Raw genomic sequence first — 19,706 nt, forward strand, 5'->3', positions numbered from 1 at the left:
TTATTATATTGTATAATACAATTAATCCTAAATTATATATATACTTTATAATCAAAGATTTTATAATTTAGAAATAACTAAAAAATATATTATATAATATGTTATGTATTAGTAATAAATTTCAAACTTAAATACTAATTCAAATATAACTTTTTAATAAAATAATTATATAAAATTATTTTAAGAATTAAATCAAAATTTTATCAAATTAAACTGGAATCAAAAAATCAAGAATTGTACTAAATTAAAATCGAAATACAAAAAATCGAATCGAAATCATACTGAAATTTTAATTCAGTCAGGATTCTTAAACAAATCTCAAACTAAATTTGAACCGGACACCCTTAGTAAAACTTTCACTAAGTTTGAGTTTTTAATTTAAAACTTAAATTTCAAGCATTTTCATTAGAACATAGAATGGCATCTAAGATATGCTTCAAGAATCTTAACACTTAATTAAAGCTAGGCTGGCAACGTACCATTAATCACTTCAAGTTACGTGTTAATAATAATAACAATATTCCATTCTCTAATTTCACCTTAGTCCTTTTCATATATCCCAGTCAGTGCAGTGTCTCCTTCAGCATCCTATGCTAGAGCCGCAAGCAGGCGTTAGGTCACATTAAAATTAAGATAATTGATTATGAGCTCGCAAGGGTGAGATGTACATTATAATTAAAATAATTGATTAATGCATGATTTTAATTTAAATCAACATAGAGAAGCTCGATTTTTTTTTTAATCTGTAAACTGAATTGAATCCAATGATTTGCCCGTGAAAAAGTAAAATTAGAAAATTATTACATGCTTCTGAAATAATATGTCATACGGTTGAGTTGATGTCGTTAACAATTCACCCCATGTAACAAATAATTGTAATAATATTTGTAAGAGCATATAAAAACATGTATTATATTTTTATTAAAAGGGAATACCAAATTACTGAGTTGATCTATCCAGTAATTTTTTGAAAAATTGTGAGAATTATTTAAATGATCAAATTAAAATTAAATTAATTGAAATCAAAATGGAATTATAACAAACCGAATTCCATGGATGGGGTTAACCGAGCCTCGTATCGAGCTTCCATAAATCAAAATCGAGTAATAAGATGAGTTAGATTTGATCCCAAGCAGGGAAATTATCTCTACTAGTTCGGAGCAAAATGCAGTGTAACTAGGGATATCCACAACCTTGATTCGAAATTGGAATGACTAAATGTCATGTTGAGTATCGCAACTGCAATCAAGCATGCTAATTAAGTTGCATGTCATTACATACAAATTAGGAAATGGCAAAAGATATAGCCAAGATTTGTGGTAATTGTTCCTCATCCCTGCATCAAGGGTTTACTCAAGTACGTCTTTTACATTCATTAAGAAAAATTATTGTTTCATTATCTCATAAGAGAACTTAATTACTGATTTGAACATTAGGGTAGCTATCAGATAGCCACCAGACTTCATCTTGCATTTTGGTTTCAGGCAACCCAAGAATCTGACATTTATCTAGGACCCAGAGAGTCACGGCGTCATTGAACTTCCCAAAATGACATACTTCGAGTGTTGACGTGGTAACCTTTGATTAAAAAATGTAAATATGCCAATGGCAACCTACATAAATTCCAATAAATGAAAGAGCAATGTGTGCCTTTTAGAAGGAAAAATTCTCTAATTCAACAAGTAATATTGGAGTATTTTCAAATTATAAAATTTTGAATTTAAAATATAATAAAAAATAATTATATTAATAAAATTACTAAAAAATTTGTCTAAATTACTTAAAGAAACTTAAATGGAATATAATAGCTCCACCGTATAAAAAGGATTTACTTTTATTTTTTATTTATGTCAAATTATACATTTTTTTTTATTTTTAAAACAGTAATTTTTTTATTAGTATGTTAATATATTTCTATTTAATAAGCATTGAAAAAAATTGATTAATTCTAAAAATATCAATAATATGAGTTATTTAATTTTTTTTCAAAATAATATGTGTGGATAGTATATTAAAAAATTAAATAAAATTTATTATTTTAACTATATTTTCCTAAAGTATATGAAAATAGAAGTGAGATTATCTTTGTGGAATGAATGGAGAAATTTATTTAGAATAAATAATAAATGCTTTAATCAACCGATAACTATTAACTTAGTGTAATGATAAATATTGAGACAATTTAAGAGTTCATATGAGAATTCAAATCTGAAATATAATTCTCGTTTTTAAATATTATAAAATTTTAAAATATAATACTATATTTATTCATTTTTATATGTTACATTTAAAATTTTCTTATTTATCACATTTAGAAGAATAATGAATATTAATTATTTTTTTTAATTTTATAATATACTTTTACTAAATATAATAAATATTTATACAAGAAGTAATTAGGTGAGATAGAGGGTAATTTACTCATTTATTAGTATATTTTTTTATAAAAATGAGATTATATAATTATTTTTTTAATTATATTGTAAAATTTAAATATGGTAAATAAAAATAAATAAATAAATAAAAAATTTAATTGATTTGATTATATTAATATAATTTTAATTATATAATTTTAATGTATTCTCTATATAAAATTTATTTTTGAAAACCAACAAGAAATTAAAAAAAAAATCATTATCATATCATGTGCTATAATAGCCCACTTTTTATTTATGGAGCAAAACAACTCAGAATGATCGATAATATAATTATTATAAAAATTAAATTTCAATTATTTATGTAATAATTAAGAGCTTTTGAAATCAATGATCTATTTGATTTAAGGATAGAAATAATTATTTTATAATTATAAAATATTTATTATTTAGTGTTGAATTTATATTTCATAATATAATATATGATTTTAGTGATGAAAATATATAATTCATCTGAATATTTAAATTTAAATTAAATAAAAAATAATTATTCAATATAATATAATGTCAAAGTCAAATTTTGACATTTGATTTTTTTTTGGAAGAAGGCTTTTATTTTATTTTTAAGTAATAGTTAGTGTGTTTAATTATAAATTTGTAAATTAATATTTTAAAATTTTAATTAAAAAAAGAAAATATAAGTAAAATAAATAAAAAAAAGGGAAAAGAGAAACATTCCATTACCTCACAAAATCACATGCTCACACTCGCCATACCCAACTTCCAAAATTCCAAAACCCACAAACCGCCATCTTACAGATCGTCTCTCTCTCTCTCTTCTCTCATCTCGTCAGTGTGTAATAGTTTCTGTAAAATCGCCAAAAACCCAGACCCAAACTTCCATATTTACTATTTCAATCAGCCTCTCTGTGATTTCACCTCTCCACTGATTTATTATTTTTTGGGTTTGGGTTTTTTTTTTTGAAATGAAATGAACAGGGGGAACACCGAGTTTGAAATCTTCGACTCAGTGCCTGCGTAATAAGTGGAAGAGTAAGAGAGGGCGGCGCGTGCGAGTGTCTGTCATGGCGAAGCGCGTTTATGAAGTGTGGAAAGGAAGTAATGTGAGGGCTCTGATTGGTTTTTGTATTTTGGTTATGAATCTTATCGAATGCTTGGTTTTACCATTTGGGTTTGGTTTAGATTTGCTTTACTTGCTCTGGAATTTGTGGGTTTTGTTTGGCTTAGCCAAATTTGGGTTTATACATTTTTCTTCGCTCTCTATTTTCTGAGAGTTGAATTTTGCCATGGTTTTCCACTGTGTTAGTGGTTTTCTGTTTGGTTGCTGAGAAAGTGGGGAAAAATTATAAGGAAAGTTGGCGTTTTACGTATTTCGAACACTTTTTATATTGCTGTATACGTTTAAAGCTGAATACTTTTATTTTAGTTTTGCAAATCTCTCCATTTGGTAAGCAATCAAACTGAGTTTGATTTCTCGGGTTTTAGGGACTAGTGAACGAGTTAATTACTGAATGCAGCAGTGGGTGGTGAAATTGTGTGACTTTGATGTTGTACTTTTGATGGCATGAAAGTAGTTCTCATGATGCGTGTTTCTTCTGGCTTTTAAGGAGAAAAAGTTTGAAGATTGCATTGTAATATTCTGCGCTTATTACTGTTGAAAGTTTTGTACTTACGCTTCTCCTTCTGAGCATCTAACTTGTAATCATGAGTTGATGTTTCTTTTTTTACATGATTCAATTATAGAATGTTCTGATTTTTCTGCCTTCTATTTGTATTTTTTGTTTTTTTGAAAGAAGAAGAACTATAATATTGACATGGTTTCTGGTGCTAATATTACTAGTATATGAGTTGTATTTTTTTTTTCAATTTTTTTTATACATGATTATGCATGTCAGATCACACAATCACACATTTGTATTATTACTAGTTCTTTCTATATCATAGTTTCATTGTAGTATCCAAATTTGTGTGGTGGATGAAGTTACTGTGCGTGTTTGATGATAATACGCATCTGATAACACATACTATGGTTGACAAAGGAGCTGCTTCTTCTGGTATAATTTTGACTTGCTGCATTGTAGAGGCTTAGGATTCCTTAGAATGAAGCAATTTATTTTATGTCAGGTCTGGAATAAAATTGCAGTGGAGAAGAAATAGGATGCTGTTATTAATGATGAAGATAATATTGCAATATAGAGAAAATACTATGATCTTACTTTTGAGGCATGTAGGGTAATTGCTGGACGATGTTAGGAAACAAGAAACTGTAAGACCATATATTTGGTATCCATTTGAGACATGTTTTCCTCTACGTTTTGTGTAAAAATGTTGTAACCAATAAAGCATGGTGAAGGGAGAAGATAATAACAAATTCTATTTATTGTTTTTATCAATCATATTTTCTTTTATTTCTCTTCTTGTAGGAACTTCAAGTTGAGTATTCATTCTTGATTTATGATAAATTACATAGTTCTAGCCTGTCTTACTTTACATGTACACATGATATCGTGATTGATATCTAATGTGTAAAAGAACTTGTTCTTTTTCTTATTATTTTAACTTTTAAAGACATGGAGCTACATTGGATGGGCAATTTGGGGTTTTTCAAAAGAGTATGAGTAAGCTTTTAGGGTGTGTGTATTCTGGGATTCTTGTCTGGTGTAGAGAGTTGAAGGGTATATGAAAGTGTTTTAGGCATTAATCTCCTTGCCCATATTTATCTTTTTGGTATATGTTGTTTTGAGGAAAATAAATTTGTGGTTATGTCGCATGCCATTCTTCTGGCAGATTTTTTGAGATCTTTGCTTACTGTTAATAGATAATTAAGCCTTGTACTTTAAGATTTATTATAATATATCATGGTATAATATGTTGGTGTAGTATTTCTTTTACAGCTTTGAATTGTTCTTTTAATGATATTTTAATAAATTAAAGTTGCATAAGCCTAGCCTTGAGAAATTGCCTCAAATTCAAATATTATTAGAGCTCTTTGGTTGAGGTGTGACGCGTGACGTGCCTAGTAACATCTGCATATGCATCTTGTTTGGCTGATAGTGTAAGTGTAAATCGCTGAATGAACAAAATAAGGGTATTTGGGTAAATAGTTTTTTATTTTTGCTTGGTAATAGCTTAGAACTTAAACTTTATGGCATTGCAATATATGGATTTTTGTGGAAGTTTCAATTGTACCATGGCAGATTTGTGATTAGGGTCTCAGAAATGGTGCATATATTGTGATGATAACATTGCTATCAGTATGATGGCAATGCAACATGTCAATACATGTAGGGGTGAGCCAAAATCGGTTATAACCAAAAAACTGAAACCGAACCATTTTAATTCATTTTTTTGGTTTTTTTTTTTTTAAGTTTGGTTTTTGTTCTTTTTGCTTATTTTCATCAAAAAACCGAACCAACTGATTTTCCAATTCATCACTTTTTTTTTAAAAAAAAATATTATGGGCTTTTATGTAATATAATGCATAATTTATGGAATTTATAGTAGGCCCAAAGAATAAAACTATAGAAATAAAAAATGTCCAAACTAATAAACCGAACTGAAAATTTTCAGATTAGTTCTGTTCAACCTTTAACTGCTACAGCACACCAATTACATCCTTATGACTTTCATCTTTTCCCTTTTCTGACTCAATGATGGAGCTTGAGACTTGCTCCCATCTAACAAGCATTCAGTTACTGTGCAGTCCCAAAATGAACAAAGAAAGAAGTATATGATAACCAACAACAGCGAGTCTAGGATGAATTGTCTGATGACTCACAAGTTCCAGTTGGATGATGTGGTGAATGAAAGGTTTTATACATGCTAATGCTATTCTTTGTTATCAGAAGCATGATGATGCTTCTTATATTCTTTATACCTTGGTTAGCCAAATCTCATTCAAAGTATGATTACATGTTTGATGATTACCTCCTTGCTCATTATCTTCTGCCTCCATCCCCTCTTCAAAAACCTAAAACAAAACATTTGTTGTATCTTTTTACCAATCAGACTTGTTACTTTAGATTTCTAAATCTGATTCTCTCTTTTGTCCATTTTTACAGAAGTTCATCCTTGGTGGGAGGTTGATATTTGGACCTGATGCTCGGTCACTGATTATCACATTATTGCTGATCATTGTTCCAGTTGTAATATTTTGTGTATTTGTTGTGAGGCACCTTCGCCATGAATTTTCACCATACAATGCTGGATATGCAATTCTGGTGGTAGCTATTGTCTTCACTATCTATGTAAGTTTGCTTAATTGCATGGTGCTTGACAACTGGTTTTTAGTAGGAGACTAGGAGTTTATAGGAACATGATGTGCTTGAGTATGTATACTTGCAGATAGGATGACAGGCTGATAGGGTGCCTCTGTTAATGTTACCTTGTATCCAATAACTTTAGGTTTGCACAAATGATTTGACACTGTTAGTTTATCTATTATTGTTGCCGTTTGCCTGGGGTCTTCTTTTGGTCTTTAGGTTCGTATAATTTAAGGAACTGACATGTATCTGATTCTCGAGTTGTAAGTATGGATTTTGAGGCACAAAAAGTGGGATGCATATTTTATTTGGTGGTGCTTGGCTTGTTAGGAGCCCTATGGGAGAATGATTTTGTAATATTGAGGTGCTTATAAATAATCCAATTAACTTTAGCTTTTTGCTTAAGATAATTTTAGTACTTTTTAACCTTGTAAAAAAGCTACTCATCAATTTTTTTCCCTATACATTATATTTAAAGTTGAATTCTTCATACCAAAGCTGATTCTTCAAATCTCAATTGGCACCTTCAAATAATTTAACTTGTTGGACTAAAAATCCAACTTATAAATTTTACTCTTAAAACATTCAGCTTTCGATTTTTATTTTATTTAATCTATTACATATTGAGAGTCTAGAATCATGTTTCACTGCAAATTGTTACTATTCCTCAAACTAATGACTCAATTTAAATTATTATTAGTAGGAACTTTTTTTATAAGTTAAAGGTTTACTTTAATGCAGTTAATTCTAATGGTGTTACTTGGATTTAAGGGGTTAATGTTTGGGTATGAAGAATCTAGTTTTGGATTTGATGAATAAAAAAAAATTTATGTACCTGCCTCTTAGACAAATTTTTATAAATGTTTTAAGTATTTATACGTTTGATGGTATTTTTGTCTAATAATTTAAATTATAATGAAATTTAGAAGTTCGGGCATTCTGGTATGATGAATTCAATGGGTTTGGCTAGTAGAAACCAGTTCGATAAATTTTATTGACATGTTTCTTAAAAATTTTAAAATTTATAAATGTCTGCTCAAATTTTAACTGCCAAAGTTTGATAATCTGAATTATATGTTGTCTTGAGTTTTTGCAAGCGATTATTAAGTATGCTTGGATTTGCTTGAGGCCTCTGCTTCTGCTATTGATTTTTGATATTTTGTTGGTTTTTATATATGCTTTATATTTCAAGCGAGTTGCTTATTGAATTATGCCTTTTTAGATGAAGGTGCTTCAATCCCTATTCTCCTAACTGTTTTCTTCTATGGTAGAATCCATCATGGAGGGTAGTGAATATAAAGATTTGCCTTGTCTAATTTATAATACCACACTGGTTACCAGGTGTTATTGTAATCCCATGATTGATTTGACAGGTGTTGGTTCTTCTTTTTCTCACATCAGCCCGAGACCCTGGTATTATCCCACGTAATTCACATCCACCAGAGGAAGAGTTCCGATATGATTCTTCAGTGTCAGTTGAGGTTGGGGGAAGACAGACACCAAGCCTGCAGTTCCCTCGGACAAAGGAAGTTATGGTTAATGGCATACCTGTTCGAGTGAAGTATTGTGATACATGCATGCTTTATCGTCCTCCCCGTTGCTCCCATTGTTCCATTTGTAACAATTGCGTGGAACGATTTGATCATCATTGCCCTTGGGTGGGCCAATGCATTGGTCTGGTACGCTGTTTGCAGTGGAATTTGACTTTTCCTTTTTATAGCATTCTTTTGTATGTTGCCAGTTTACATTATTTTGACTACTTTTGGTAATAATTATTCAGTTTAGTGTTTTTGTTGTAAATCTGATTCTGTTTACATGTGCAGCGCAACTATCGTTACTTCTTCATGTTTGTTTCCTCAGCAACTCTTCTTTGCATCTATGTGTTTGCCATGTCAGCTGTGTACATTAAAATTTTAATGGATGATTACCAAAGCACAGTCTGGAGGGCAATGAAAGAATCACCAGCATCTGTCATGCTAATGGCCTATTGTTTTATCTGCCTCTGGTTTGTCGGTGGACTTACTGGCTTCCATTTGTACCTCATAGGCACAAACCAGGTCAGTTTACTTATCTTTTATGGATTAGTTATTATGGGGTTGATCTAGTTCTGATGAGTTTGATTGAGCCAAGAACTTGTTTAGAATAATCTATGGTAGAATTCTTGTCTATACCTATCATTTTTTTGTGGTATTTAACTTTTTAAGTTTGGACTATGAGGTCACAACAGTCTGTGTAATTGAAAAGGCTTTGCAATTTTAAATTATTGCCATTCACAGTGCTTTGTGAATGCTGAACCTGCACAATCTATCCTAGCATTTAATGAACCAGACATTTTTGTGAGCAATAGCAGCTTTTTGTCCATAGAACATGCTCATTGTAGTTATTTTTTTATTTTTATTTTTTTAAATGTTCTTATTTTAAGTTGGATAAAGTACTGAAATATTTGAAACATTGCAAGCATGTGTGATGGATTGGAGGTATGTTTACATTCAAAATGGAGTAAATTTTTTTCTTAATCTGTGAAAGGAATACAAGGTGAAACTACTTCCAGGAGTTATGTTGAAACGATTAGTTCTTTAAAATATGTATAGCATGGGAATTTTTATGATTTCACTATCCTTATAATGAAGTCCTTTTCTGTTTTGTGGTGATGCTATTTTATGCCTCCTCTACATGTATTAAACTGTTTGTGCATCTTCCTATCCAGACTACCTATGAAAATTTCCGGTACAGAGCTGACAACAGGATCAATGTGTACAACCTGGGTTGTTTTCATAATTTTCTAGAAGTATTTTGCACAGAGGTAAAGCCATCAAAAAACAACTTTCAGGCATTTATTCAAGAGGAGGTACCAAGGGCCCCTTTGCCCAGAACTCGGGAAGCAGAACCTGAAGATTTAGGTGGGGATCCACGTCCTAAGGTTGAGGATGATCTAGAGATTGGTGAAGATCTATTAAAAATTTCCCAACGACGTAATATTGAAGCAATTGATGATGACATACGCAGCAGGGGAAGTAATGGGCCTCCCCATAATACCTCAGAGTTGGAATCAGTTCTTAGTTCAGATCATCGAGCTTCTACAATTCGGTCAGAAACTAGACATTCCAGTTGGGGAAGGAGAAATGGGAGCTGGGAAATTGCACCAGAGGTCCTCTCCAACTCTAATGTTACTGAAAGCAGAATCTACAGCACACCCAAGGAACCACGCCAATGATGATAGGTAGTTTGTTCATCTGCTGATATTAGCATGGCATCTATGCTGGTGATTGTGAATTTGTTTGGGTGCCTTCGTCCTACTTTTGAAGGGAGTTGCTTTTGATTAGACAATTACAGTTATCTGATGGGAGCGAAAAAAATCTGTTCCCGGTCTAGGCATGAGGCTTGTGTTATCGTTTTGGGTGGAATGCAGTCAATAGGAATGTGTTTGTAATTGTGTGAGAAGATAAGAGGATACTGTTTTCTTTCTTTTTTTTTTTTTTTTCTGGGGACCTTTCTGTTACCTTGGATTGAATCTGTAGTGCTGGTTTATTCTTTGTGTAAATAATTACGTTCAACACTTGAAACAGTTCCCTCCATTTCTGTGTGGTGAACTTTCTATCTTCTTTCTGTTTCCCTCTTTTTTGATTTACTTCTGTTGGCATCAATGAGTATGAGTACATAAATCAGTCTCTTGGGAAAGGTTTGTTCTGTTGATATGTTGGATAGACAGTGAGGCAGGTGGTTGTGGAAAATGAAATACAAAAATGTACTGGAAACAAATTCAAGCTTCTGGTACTAAGATAATGGGTTGTTCATTTCTCCCGCAAAGCGCTTGCACCGTGAGTCGGGTCAGTAGCATTTAGTTCAAACAAAAAAATTGATCCAACTGAATTAATTTAAAATTTTTATTTTTTTTATAAATTAATTCATTTCATTTTTAAATTTTAAAAAATTTGATCTATTTTATTCTGTTGAATTTTATAAGAAAAAAATTGATAAAATTAATTGAATTGAATAATTTTATTTTATTTATTTATTATTATTAGATTTAAAATTAAAAGTTAAAAATTATTGATAATTAAGTCTAAAATGAGTTTCAAATAAGTTTAAAAAAATTTAAGATGAAATTAATTGAATTGAGTTAATTCGATTTGATTTTTTTTTTCCTAATTTGTTTTGAATCAATTTAATCTTCTATAAATTTTAGTTTATTTAATTTTTATTTTAATTTTTTAAAATTCAACCAAACAGGCCTTGAGTTATTTTTCATTTCTTGTATTGGGATCAACTTTTTTTTTTCTTTTAATTATCTGAATAAAGATGTATCATTTATGAAAAACAAAATATAAATTATCCTCTGCTAACAGTTCCAGGCAACAAGACTTATTGATTCAGTCTTATCTCAAGTTTAACTCAAATCAATTCGATTCAGTTTACGATTAGTTCTGCCCAAATTAAATCTAAACATAAAATCTCAACTTCCTTTCAAATAAATTATTTATAAGAAAAGATTTTAATTAATTCTCATAAAAAAATCAAGTCAAAAGTTAAAAAATCAAGAAAAGAATTTATGATTTAAAAGGGCAATGATTATTTAACTTTTAAGTTAAAAGTTAAAAGTAAATAATTAAGTCAAACAGAAGCTTGCACTGCATTTCTATACGGAGGAATAACAGCTCTGAGGAATGTAGAAGTTGCAAAAAGCCATTGATATTGCAAATAAATAGTGGGTAAGAAAAATGGTTGGTAAAATAGTCCTAATAATATTTGTGATTGTATTATTGAATTGAATGGTACTCTAAGGTAAATTAATGGGTCGAGGTAAGACTGAGATGTACTTATTTTTTTTTTAACAAACAGAACAGCATTCTTCATTCTTGCACATTCATAGCAAGATTAGGAGATCATCATGAACGCACTAATCTTCCAATAAAGGAATGAAATAATTTCATTTGAGATATAATCGTGTAAGATTAAAACATTATCATTGGACATTTAAGGTAAATAATAACTACGAAAAATCAAAATCCTCATCAAAATAATTAAGGAATCTATAAACATTATTGCAATCAACCTTGTAAGGTAATGACAATCAAGCTTATCAAAAGAAAAAAAAGGTAATGAGAATCAATCGAAATCTTTCCATGAGGATATACAAGGGATGTGCATGATAAACTTACGTCTACGGAAGACTTCCTATGGCTATAAATAACCTCTAAATTTACTGACCAATCTAAATCCTAAACAGCATAGAAAATTACAGGCACAACCTACATATCATATGGAGTTCCCAAGTCGTCATTTTCTATTATCAGCCGTTTTCATGATCATGATTTCTCATTTAATGGCAGGAAATGCTCCATCCAAGTTGGTAGAAGACGTCTGCAACCAAGCAAAAGAATTGGGCACAAAATTTGCAGATTGTGTTGATGGTCTCCTATTGGATCCAACAAGTGCCACAGCAAATCTCACCACTCTTGCCCATATCAGTATCCAGTTAGGAATCTCCAATGCAACAGATACCCAAACTTACATTGAGAATATGTTGAAAAGCAATCCTGGTTTGCAGAAACCTCTCAAATCTTGCTTGTCTTGGTATGAAGCAATAATTGCTTCGTTCAAAAGTGCACTTATTGAACTAGAAGAAGATGTTCCATCTGCCAATTATGATGTCAAAATGGTTGGTGATTATGTTCAAGGATGTGAAGATGAATTGGCAAGGGACAAGGTTCAAATCCCATCTGTTACTACCAGAGATAATTACGCGAAGCTATATAGTAATATTGCATTTGTGATCACAGAACATCTTTGATATGCTTAATTTTTACATTTTCAAGTAATAAAGAATTCTATTTCGATTTTGGAAGTACTTTTAAGTCTTGAGTATATTATTTTATGTGAATTCAATATATTCATATAAATAATTCTAACTAATAGAATTAAATTCTAATTGATAAAGAAAACACAATCTCCTTTCATAACTTAGAATTTTTTTTTGAATTTATTGAAGTTTAAAACTTGAAATCTGGTTTTTTGAAGGCTTTAATGTGTGTTCAATCAGGCTTGCTAAGATGGATAGGCACATTTGTGGATAGAGATTGTGACTTGTGAGAGAAATATCCATAATGATTTAGCAAGAGAAACAGGCCTTCTATTGCAAGGCACACACAAGCCTATCTTTTGTGATTGGGGGGGGTCATGTAAAAATTGCTTCTTGCAAGGCACAAGTCACAAATCTTTGTTGTTTGCTAGCTAGTAGTATGTATGGTATCCTCCTTTCAAAACTAGCATTCTGCCATTTTATAGACCCCACACATGATTTAGGGAAGTTTTGTGCCTATAATTTTTTACATGGTTAGATATCAACTAGTTGACTTAAATTTGAACTTATTATTATTTTTAATATCGGAATTCATTCAAATTTAATTATTATATTTAAATAATAATCAACTTCATTTAATTTTACATATATTAATTAATAATTTATATAAAATATTTAAATTATATTTATTTAAAATATAATATATAAAAATTTATAATTATTGTTATAAAATAATTATATTTTATATTTAATTAATTATTTATACAAATGATAGATATACAACATATAGAATCTTCGAATTTGATTTAAACCATATCATATGAATATCATTTATAGACTTAAATTCATTTCAAATTTTTATTTTCTTCTTTTAAAAATTTTAAAACTATTTTTTAGGGCAACGATTATTTAAAAAGGGGAAAATAAGTTTTGATTTTAATTATTGTCTTAATATTAAGAAATGCTATTGAAAGTTGACATTTCACTTTCCTTAATTTAATTTTCATACAATTATATATTTTTAGTCTAATCTTTATTTATTTTAAAATAAATTCTTTTTTAAGCTAAACGAATTAAATCCTAGATTGGGTATATCGAGTAAGTTTGCTGACCTCGGTTTAATTGAAAGTCTCAAACTAAATTTTTTTCTGATTAATATTTAATAAAATTCTTCATTCATAAAAAGAAAGAGTTGAACAATTGATTTCTTTCATAATGTTTTCAAACATAAAATTAATAAGAGAAAAAATTAATTAAATTGAATTATTACAAATTTATAATTTTCAATGTTGATAATGCAAATAACATTAAATACATATAATACTTTTTGGGTTACAAAAGGGAAAACATCAACTATTACTCTTTTGGAAGGTTCTCATTGCATTAAAATTGAAATCCAATATTTACAGTTGACATCATTTCTTGACTGTTAATAGCAGGGGATAATGAGTTACAGTTTTTCTTTTCCTTTAAAAACTTTCCAAGAAAACAATAGATACTACAATTCACTACACACATACACACCCATTAATAATTCATGAATCTTCTTCTAAATCTTTATATATATATATAAATTCACTTTCCATATTTTAAAGGAAAAATCCTGTTTTTATGAATGAGTGAGCACTGTTACAGGGAAATTCTTGCCCACTGTTGCATATATATCCTAGATTTTCCCTATAAATTGATGTGACAAAGCAATTACACATACATTCAAAAGAAACCCTTAAAACGATTAGTTGATCTCATTCTACTTCTCTGTTAATGGGTTCTCTAATGAAGACAATTATCGCAATTTTCTTGCTCCTCGTCCTCCAATCAGAGCCAGCAACTCCTCAATCACTCCTCGAAGACATATGTAACCATACCAAGAATCCCAAATTCTGCCTGACAACCTTCCAATCTGACCCTCGAACATCCTCAGCAAAGGATGTCCTTAGCCTGGCAAAAATTGGCCTAGAACTAGCCATGAAGGACTCAGCAAAGACTCAACGTTACATTCATGTCTTGTCCACAAGCAAAAGAACCGAACCCATTTTCAAGCCAGCACTGAACGAGTGTGTTGAAGAATATAAAAGGGTAGCAGCATCCTTCAGAAGCGCATACCTTGAGGTTAAAGATGGAGAGTACGAGACGGCCAACTATGATACGCTGACGGCTGCGGATTACGCTGGAAACTGCGAGAAGGTACTGGCCAATGCCAAGGCTCATATCCAATCGGTTTCCGATGGAATCCAAGTCACAAAGTATTTTAGTTCTATTGGAGATAGGGTTACGACAATTCTTTGGACTTCTCAGCCTCCTGCATCCAACCCATGATGATATGCTTACCCGCTATAGCAACAGAATAAAAATAAAAGAAGCATATCCTTTCATGGCCTTAGCTTTTTTATTTTCTTTTTTAAATTACATTGTATAAAAAATCAGATCTTTACGTCAATTTATGATTGAATTTATATATGTTAATTTTAATAATTGAGACTCAATTTTAATAAAATAGAGCATGAATCAAGAAGTGGACTCATTCAACAAATTTTGCCCATGGTATTTGTGTACATGGCAAATCAGACTACTTAAACCAACTAAGATTTAAGATAGAGAGGCGTTTTGGCAAATCATAAGGCTGCTTCTTCAATGTGAAATTTATTATGTCATAGTACAGTGAAAAGCTTAAAAAAAGAACGAAGAAAAAAAAAAAAAGAATACGCTATGTTTTTTTCTGTATTTTTTTAATAAAAAATATATTATTTATTAAGAAAAAATCATCAATAGAAAAATCTCTAGACTTTGAATAAAGAAATCTAGTTGATAAGGGATAATTATTAATTAAGATCACTTACTTTTATGAGTTATTTCATAAAATTTGTTTAATTATATTTTATTTTTCTTAAAATTTATTTAAATTTAGTATTATTGTGACTAGATATTGAAGATTTTTTAAGTTAACTTAAGCTAATTTTCACTCATAATCACTCAAATTTTACGTGTATTTTCAATTTTGTTACTCGATTTTAATTTCTTTTTAAAACTCAAAACTAATAGACTTAAAATCCCGGCTACTTATAATTGTAAGTTTACAGGTTATCACAAATAAAAATTATTTATCTACTCACATCTATCATAATTTCATATTTTCTAATTAAAAATCAATAAATTTCAAATATTTACACTTAAAACAATATATACACACACTAACGATATCATGTAATACTCCAAAAATTTAAGAAATATATAATTTATTAATTTGATTATTTTAATATTTTTAAACATTTTGATTTTATTTTAAAAGTTTTAAATTTAAACTTTTATTATTAAATTTGAGAGTGTAATACTATTTATTTATAATTTGAACGAATAAATTGAAATAATTAGATTTTCTACATATTGTCACCAATTATTTTAATTTATTTATTCTAATAATAAATAAATAGTATTAAATTAAATAGCACTTAAACTCAATAGTTAAAATTTAAATTTAAAACTTTTAAAATAAATCTTAAAATGCCTAATCTATCATACGAGTAATATGCCTTTAACCACAACAAGTAGAGTCCAATTTTATAATAGAAAGAAACTATTTTTTCCTTATATAAAGAGCATTATGCTCACTGAGAATGTTAGAATCTTCCAATAATAATCTATTAAAGGAAAATTTTTGTATAAATTTAGTTTATTATGGACTCAAAATATAAGATGTATAGGAGACCTATCTATTAAATATATTGGTCGAACATGCTCGTGGACATGGAAAAATCCTCTATTAAAAGCATGCGAAGATATATATATATATATATCAATACTATTTGACCCATTCAAATGCCTAAAATGGGAGAAAATTTTGTTGGGGTTTAATGGTTGAAACGTGAAGATAATTATGGCAACTCTTCAATTATTCCTAATTAAAATCGAGAGAGTTGTATTGTGAAAGGACTAAACAAGCAACAAGGTTCCAAGATTAGGGTTGCATTGTTTTTGCTCTTATAAAGGAAGCAATTGAAACCCAACAATTGCGAAACTACACATACCACAAGTACCCTAGAGCAAAATTATCTTTCTTTCTTGGCATAAAGAAGCAATGAATTCTCAGAGTTTCATTAAGGTTTTTACCACAATTTTTCTGTTTCTCTTGTTCCACTTTCCTTCTCAAACAGAAACATTGAAGCCAACAACAGAATTATTATCGGATGTATGCCAGAATAGCGATGACAAAAAATTCTGTATCCATTCTCTGAAATCAGAGCCTCGTATGGCATCAGTAAAAAATTTAAAGAGCCTAGCAGAAATTGCTTTGGCAAGAGCAAGAAAAGTATCAACTGAAACAAGTAGTTTCTTCAATTCTCTTCAGCTCTCGAACGGTGACCATGCGAAAAAGGAAGCCATTAAAGAGTGTGCTAAGTATTTTCAAGAGACTGTAGGAATGCTGAACCTGGGTGGACTCGAAGGAGACACAGCAAGTTTAGATGTGCATTATGCTCTTGATAATGATCAATATTGTGAAAGTGCGTTGGCCGATGCCAAAGTTCATGCTGAAACAATTTCATCTGCAATCGAAAAGTGGAAGAATTTCTATTCAGTTGCATATGCAGCTGTTGTAGCAGTTGAAAATTCCCAACTTCACTGAGAATTCATAGAATGATGGATTCTTGGTGTTACACTTATTCTCTCTCTAAATTTTCCATATATAGTTGCACTTTGCATTTCCATTGAACTTGAAATTTAAGAAAATTTGCTAATAATGCTCGCAGATTGATATCAAAACAAAAACACAGTTTACACAAGCCAACAAGATTGCTTGTTCAACAAAGGATGATTGTATTCGCCATTATTGCTGTTACTGGAACATGGTCTATTCAAGAAACAAGATTTTTGTTGCTAAATAGGTCAATATATATGGATCAATTAAACTTCTTCCCTTGTTTTATATCTCATTTGCTTATTTACGCTTGATAATTCTAACATATTTTTCCTCCGATAATATGTTTGTTCTGTATATCATCTTTTCTTCAAAAGATAGCCTAATTCATCTGGATGTTACTTAAAGCTCCATGATACTCCGGAAACTCGTATACTGAATCAGTGCCTTTTACGGTTGGTCAATATATATATGTGGCTCCGTTGTTGAAAACATTATCTTAAAAAATAATTTTTATATAAAAAGATTATAAGACAAATTATTGGATGCACTAATATTTTCATGCAATCCAAAAGTGGAAGAATTTGCATAGAAAATTCCCAAAGTCAGTGAGAATGCATAGCATATATAGCAATGATGGGTTCACGGGGTTACATATATAATTCTACCTCTATTATGTATTTCTCTATATATTTTAGCATATAGTTTGAATTAAAATGAATTCTTTTTATTGTCGAAATAATCAGATGAAATTTTTAATATATAAAATAAAAATTCTTACCTATATTCTACTATATATATTTATATTAGTATTAGACTTAATAACTAGTCTGGTCTATATTGGAAAGGCAGCTGTTAGCTGCCACTTATTTTGCATTTATTTAGAGTATTTGTTTAGGAATTTTTGTGTACATATCCGTTCTTATTTTTCGTTGTATGATTCTGATACAATTTTGGTAGTTTAGCTTGATTAGGAATCTATTTGTTAGCTGTAATTTTTTATATATATCTTTGATTTCTGGGGCAATAAACATTAGAATTCTTATTCCAAAATTTCTTAGTTCTTTTACATGGTATCAGAGCCATGGCTGATGAAAAGAAAAATGAGAGTTCTGGATCAGGGAAGAAAACTTCTAGTTCTTACACACTGAATTCGAATGACAACCCAGATAACTTGATTACCCAAGTTTAGTTGAAGGGCGAGAATTACGAAGAATGGGCGCGAGCTATGCGGACTGCATTGCGGGCCAAAAAGAAATATGGTTTTATTGATGGATCTGTCAAGCAACCAGCAGATGACTCACTGGAACTTGAAGATTGGTGGACAGTTAACTCTATGCTGGTTTCTTGGGTGTTTAACACCATTGAACCGACGCTTCGCTCGACCATCTCTCACATGGAGAACGTAAAGGATCTGTGGGAGGATATTAAACAGAGGTTCTTGATTGGGAATGGTCCACGAATGCAGCAACTGAGATCAAATCTGGCGAATTGTAGGCAGGAAGGTCAACCGATCGTGTCCTATTTTGGAAGACTCAAAACGTTATGGGATGAAATAAACAACTATGATCAGATACCAGTCTGTATCTGTGCAGGCTGCAGATGCAATCTTACCATTGAATTGGAAAGAAAGCGTGAAGAAGAGAGAGTTCATCAGTTTTTGATGGGCTTGGATGAAGAAGGATACGGAACAGTGCGCTCTAATATTTTGAGCACTGAACCCTTGCCCAATTTGAATCGTGCCTATGCTATGGTTGTTCAGCAAGAGCGGGTGCGAACTATGGCACAAACCAAGGAAGAAAGAGGCAATCCTATGAGTTTTGTAATTCGAGCAGGTAGTTGAAATTCAGGGGGGGATAAAGATAAATTCTCAATTTGTTCTAATTGCAACCGAGAGGGACATGATGCTGAAAGTTGTTTCTAGCTGATAGGTTATCTAGAATGGTGGGGTAATAGACCACGTGGAACTTCTGCTGGACTAGGAGGTGGTTAAAAGCGTGGCAATGGAGCAAGACATAGCAAGGGAGGAGTTGCTCGTGCCAACGCCACACAAGCAACTGGAGTTGATGGTGGGCGTGGAATTGTGACAGATTCAGATCGAAAGGGTCTTAGTGGATTAAATGAAAAGTAGTGGGCTGCTTTGCTGGGCATGTTGAATTCTTGTCAGAATGGTGGCAATGAAAGGCTGACAGGTACGCAAAGATATTGCCTTGGATTATTGACACAGGAGCTTCCCATCATATGGCAGGAATGTTAGCATTTTTGAGTGAATTGCGTGACATTGTGCCATGCTCAGTCGGGTTACCTAATGGAGAAAAGACCTTGGCGGTGAAAGAAGGAACTGTGTTGCTTGGAGGAGACTTGAAATTGCAACGAGTCCTTTATGTGCCAAATTTGAATTGCAATTTGATCTCTGTATCACAACTACTTAATGATTCAAATTTGGTTATTCAACTCACTAACAAAATTTGTGCTATACAAGACCTAAATTCGAGGAACCTGATTGAACCGGGTGAGCAATGCTAGGGGCTGTACTTTCTCAAGGGAGTGACATCGGTACATGCTTGTAAGATAACTGATGTGGGGTCTTTTGAGCTTTGGCATAAGAGAATGGG

At 30.8% G+C, this 19,706-nt stretch overlaps 4 protein-coding genes across 4 annotated transcripts; all 4 read left to right on the forward strand.

Moving 5' to 3' along the window:
- Positions 1-3,102: 3,102 nt before the first annotated feature.
- LOC110665472 (protein S-acyltransferase 8) lies at positions 3,103-10,260 on the forward strand. The gene is made up of 6 exons (XM_021825612.2): positions 3,103-3,244; positions 3,375-3,499; positions 6,458-6,643; positions 8,032-8,337; positions 8,482-8,715; positions 9,366-10,260. Exons 1-6 carry the CDS (start codon positions 3,133-3,135, stop codon positions 9,870-9,872), a joined length of 1,470 nt encoding a protein of 489 aa, XP_021681304.2. The 5' UTR covers positions 3,103-3,132; the 3' UTR covers positions 9,873-10,260.
- A 1,591-nt stretch (positions 10,261-11,851) lies between these two features.
- LOC110665471 (uncharacterized) lies at positions 11,852-12,506 on the forward strand. The gene has a single exon (XM_021825610.2). The coding sequence runs from the start codon at positions 11,919-11,921 to the stop codon at positions 12,447-12,449; it is 531 nt and encodes a 176-aa protein (XP_021681302.1). The 5' UTR covers positions 11,852-11,918; the 3' UTR covers positions 12,450-12,506.
- Positions 12,507-14,222: 1,716 nt separating this feature from the next.
- LOC110653270 (cell wall / vacuolar inhibitor of fructosidase 2-like) lies at positions 14,223-14,782 on the forward strand. The gene has a single exon (XM_021808827.2). The coding sequence runs from the start codon at positions 14,223-14,225 to the stop codon at positions 14,775-14,777; it is 555 nt and encodes a 184-aa protein (XP_021664519.2). The 3' UTR covers positions 14,778-14,782.
- Positions 14,783-16,533: 1,751 nt separating this feature from the next.
- Positions 16,534-17,079, forward strand: LOC110665588 (pectinesterase inhibitor-like). The gene has a single exon (XM_021825786.2). The coding sequence runs from the start codon at positions 16,534-16,536 to the stop codon at positions 17,077-17,079; it is 546 nt and encodes a 181-aa protein (XP_021681478.2).
- Positions 17,080-19,706: the final 2,627 nt, after the last annotated feature.

This window comes from Hevea brasiliensis, chromosome 16, assembly GCF_030052815.1.
Source record: "Hevea brasiliensis isolate MT/VB/25A 57/8 chromosome 16, ASM3005281v1, whole genome shotgun sequence".
In the NCBI taxonomy this organism is placed as follows: domain Eukaryota; kingdom Viridiplantae; phylum Streptophyta; class Magnoliopsida; order Malpighiales; family Euphorbiaceae; genus Hevea; species Hevea brasiliensis.